Raw genomic sequence first — 3,816 nt, 5'->3', positions numbered from 1 at the left:
CGCTAGTCTCTGAATTATTTGATGGCCTGCGTGCCCTTTATCATGCCTTGTACTGTCGTTTGGTCGTGGGTCTGTTGGTACTGTTTGTGGTTTGGGACTGATGACTATGTTTGACTCTGTCTGATGGCTTTATCTATAAAGTCCGGTTTATGTCTTTTCTCTAAAAAAACAGCCCCCCTAATTTTGGTTTCATTGGCACAAGAGGAATCTTGATCTTGGTTTCATTGGCCAAGTGATGTCTGGCAGTTTACTCGCAAGAAGCCTGCATCTGACTGACTTGTTCTAGTACAGTATTTCTCAAAGATGGCTGACTTGAGTTATTTTATTATCAAGGAACTCCCATGCCAGTTTGGCTAGATCCAGTAGTTCTAAACATACAAGCAAATCACGCGCATGACCAGGCTGTCCGGAGTATTATAGGGATTATCAGTCTGCGATGAAGCTGACAAGAAGCTTCAGAGAAAGAATCTCACCCCTCACGTCCCCGTTCTCTTTGTCCTGGATAAATGGACGATCAACTGATCTTTGTCTTGGATATACGGGCCACTCAACCCAGGTCAGTTGATTCGAATCGCGCGATCAACTGATCTTGTCAGAGATTGATCTCTGGGCATCTCAAAGACGTGGATGGTTGACGTAGATGTCGTTTCTCTGAAACTGAGACGGGGAACGAGGACTGAAGAGAGCCTCGCCATTCAAATCCAAAGATAATTCCACGAATGACTATGCCATATTCAAGCCAGTTTGCAAATCTCTGTGAACAGTTTGTTGACACGCACAGTTTCTGATGTGCCACTTGGACTTGTAATATCTGTCATAATTAGAAGTACAGTAAGAAGCATTCTGCCATCCTATCAACTGGGTCTGGGTGGATGCATCTTTTCTGACATGGCCACAAGCTGACTTCTGAATCCTTGAGATTACTCATCTCATGTGCACGTTCCTTGCTTCTTGGCTTAAATTACTAGTAGTAATTTACACTTGCTTTGCTTGATCCCATCGCAGACCGTAGAGTGCACAAAAATTGACTTAAGATCCCCACTATGTTTGTCGTCACTGAGACACTGATCACCGAGGAGTGAACACCAAGACTGCTGCTAGAACTAGCTGCCAAGGCTCTTCTTTTCATGCTCTCGCGCCTCCCCGGGTATGATGAAGCGACACAGCTCTGCTGCCCTCCCGCCGTCGACGGGCGGCGAGATGCATGAGGAGACGATGGGCAAGGCGGACAAGTCATACAAGCGGCCTAGCCGCTGCTCCCGCCTCTGCTCCTTCCTCATCATCGCCGCCGCCTTCTCGATGCTGACATGCCACTGTTACGACTACGTCCACGGCGGCGTCGCGCGCGTCGAGCACGCCCGTGCGTCCTCGCGACGCCTCGGCGGGTCGCCCTTCTCCGACCCTGCCGTCCCGCCTCGGCGTGACACCGCCGACCGGAAGGTTTCGGCCGACAACGAAGCGTTCGAGCTCGCTGCTGCGGATGCGAGGCGGAGGCGAGAGCTGTGTAGCGGCCAGTACATCTACGTCCAGGAACTGCCTTCCCGCTTCAACACGGACATGGTCTGGGACTGCGAGGACATCTCCCCGTCCAAGGACAAGTGCAAGTACACGGCCAACGGCGGCTTCGGCCCGCGGCTCCAGGAGAGCGGGTGGTACGACTCCGACGAGCTCGCCCTGGACGTCATCTTCCACGACCGGATCAAGCGGTACGAGTGCCTCACCAACGACTCCTCCCTCGCGTCCGCCGTCTTCGTCCCGTTCTACGCCGGCCTCGACGTGGCGCGGCACCTCTGGGGGTATAACGTCTCCACGCGGGACGCGATGGCGCTGGAGATGGTGGATCTGGTCACGGCGCGCCCCGAGTGGCGCGCCATGGGCGGTCGAGACCATTTCTTCGTCGCCGGCCGCACCACGTGGGACTTCCGGCGGCAGGGCGACGTGGACGCTGAGTGGGGAAACAAGCTTTTCCGCCTGCCAGCCGTCCGGAACATGACCGCGATCGTCGTGGAGGCGAGCCCGTGGGACCGGAACGACGCCGCCATCCCGTACCCCACCGCCTTCCACCCGGCGACCGACGAGGCCATCTTCTTCTGGCAGGACCGGGTGCGCGGGCTGGAGCGCCAGTGGCTCTTCTCCTTCGCCGGCGCCCACGCCGAGGACAGCAAGTCCATCGCAAGCAACCTCGTCGAGCAGTGCAGGGCGTCCGCCGCCTGCTCGATGATGGAGTGCACGAAGGGGCCGGGCAACCAGTGCGATTCCCCGGCCAGCATCATGAAACTCTTCCAGAGCTCGACGTTCTGCCTCCAGCCGCGGGGCGACAGGTACACGCGCAGGCTGGCCTTCGACGCCGTGCTCGCCGGTTGCATCCCGGTCTTCTTCCACCCCGGCACGGCGTACGTGCAGTACACCTGGCACCTGCCCAAGAACCACACCGATTACTCGGTGTACATCTCGGAGGAGGACGTGCGCGGGAACGTGAGCGTGGAGGAGAGGCTGCGGCGGATACCGACGGACGCCGTCGAGAGGATGAGGGGCGCGGTCGTGGGCCTCATCCCGGCGGTGACCTATAGTGACACGTCAACGAAGCTTGAGTCGACGGTGAATGACGCATTCGACATGGCGGTGTGGGGCGTCATTCGGAAGGTGGCGAAGACGAGGAAACGCATCCTGGAGGGCCGTGCGGAGGATGAGAAGCCAGAGATGTATAGTTGGAAGTACCCATTGTTGGGAGAAGGGCAGAAGGCTGAGGATCCCCATGAATGGGATCCCTTGTTTGCCTTCAATTAGCTTAGCTCCTCGTTGTTGGATTATGTGGTTTTGATGTACTCCCTCCGTTCCATAATATTTCTCATGGTTTTAGTTCAAATTCAAAAAAAAATCACGAAAAAAAATATGGAATGAAGAGAGTACTTTTTAGAACATAGATCAGGGGGTAATCATTTATTTTCATTTAAACTATATGTAGCACATGTACCATTTCGTTTTCAGACAGTGCAAGTTTCAAGTTTGATTCAGCGCCAGGCTATGCATGCATCATTTTTTCTGTTGAGGCGGGGATCAAGGTCTCCCCGCGGCGGTCCATTTGGCCATCGGTAGGGTTCCCTCGCCCTCCACTCCTCCCCACCCCCGCGCCGCCTGCTCCCTGCCTCGTCCCCTCGGCCGCTGCCGTCCCGCCTCGACTTCCCCTCGCCGGCGCTGCCGGCCCTCCCTCGCCTCCTTCCCCCTCCGCGCCACCCATGCCTCGGGAATGGGGAGACGACGCGGGGCGCCCCAAGCGTCGGGCGGACGACCGCCGCGACCCCCCACACCCCTCCCCAACGGCCGCCGGCGCGAGGAGGACATGCGGCAGCAGCTCTCCTCCCGGCCGGCGCGGTCCTCTCCGGCGCGCGGGACCCGCCCCTCGCCTTCTCGCCCCTCGCGCCGCTCCCCGGCCTGCGGCGACCGACGCTCCCGCTCGCCCTCCCGCCGCTCTTCTCCGCGGGGGGAGTCGCGTGACCGAGGCCGGTCTCCGGCCCGGGAGGCTCGGCCGCCCCCTCGGCGTCGGTCCCCCTCGCCGACCCGTCGCCGGGACCGGTCCCCTTCGCCGCCCCGCCCGCTCCCCACCAACAACGGCGCCGACGTCCCTCCCTCCCGCCGCTACCAGCCCCCCCCTCCCCGCTCCCAGGCTGCGTTTCCGCCGTCCAACGGCGGCAACGGCAACCGGGGACGCCCGGGATCCAAGAAGAAGAAGAAGAAGGGCCCTCCGCGCCCCCATGCCGCCGCCTCCACCGCAATCGCGGCTCCTCCTCCGGGTACCACCGCCTCGGCCGTGGCCCA

At 59.5% G+C, this 3,816-nt stretch overlaps 1 protein-coding gene across 1 annotated transcript; it reads left to right on the top strand.

Annotated features, from left to right (window-relative positions):
• The first annotated feature begins 1,085 nt into the window (after window positions 1-1,085).
• Window positions 1,086-2,824, top strand: LOC123090301 (xyloglucan galactosyltransferase KATAMARI1 homolog). The gene has a single exon (XM_044511669.1). The coding sequence runs from the start codon at window positions 1,150-1,152 to the stop codon at window positions 2,785-2,787; it is 1,638 nt and encodes a 545-aa protein (XP_044367604.1). The 5' UTR covers window positions 1,086-1,149; the 3' UTR covers window positions 2,788-2,824.
• Window positions 2,825-3,816: the final 992 nt, after the last annotated feature.

Source organism: Triticum aestivum, chromosome 1B (genome assembly GCF_018294505.1).
Source record: "Triticum aestivum cultivar Chinese Spring chromosome 1B, IWGSC CS RefSeq v2.1, whole genome shotgun sequence".
Taxonomy (NCBI): domain Eukaryota; kingdom Viridiplantae; phylum Streptophyta; class Magnoliopsida; order Poales; family Poaceae; genus Triticum; species Triticum aestivum.
Note: the sequence above shows the minus strand (reverse complement) of the source record. Positions and strands in the feature narration are given on the sequence as shown.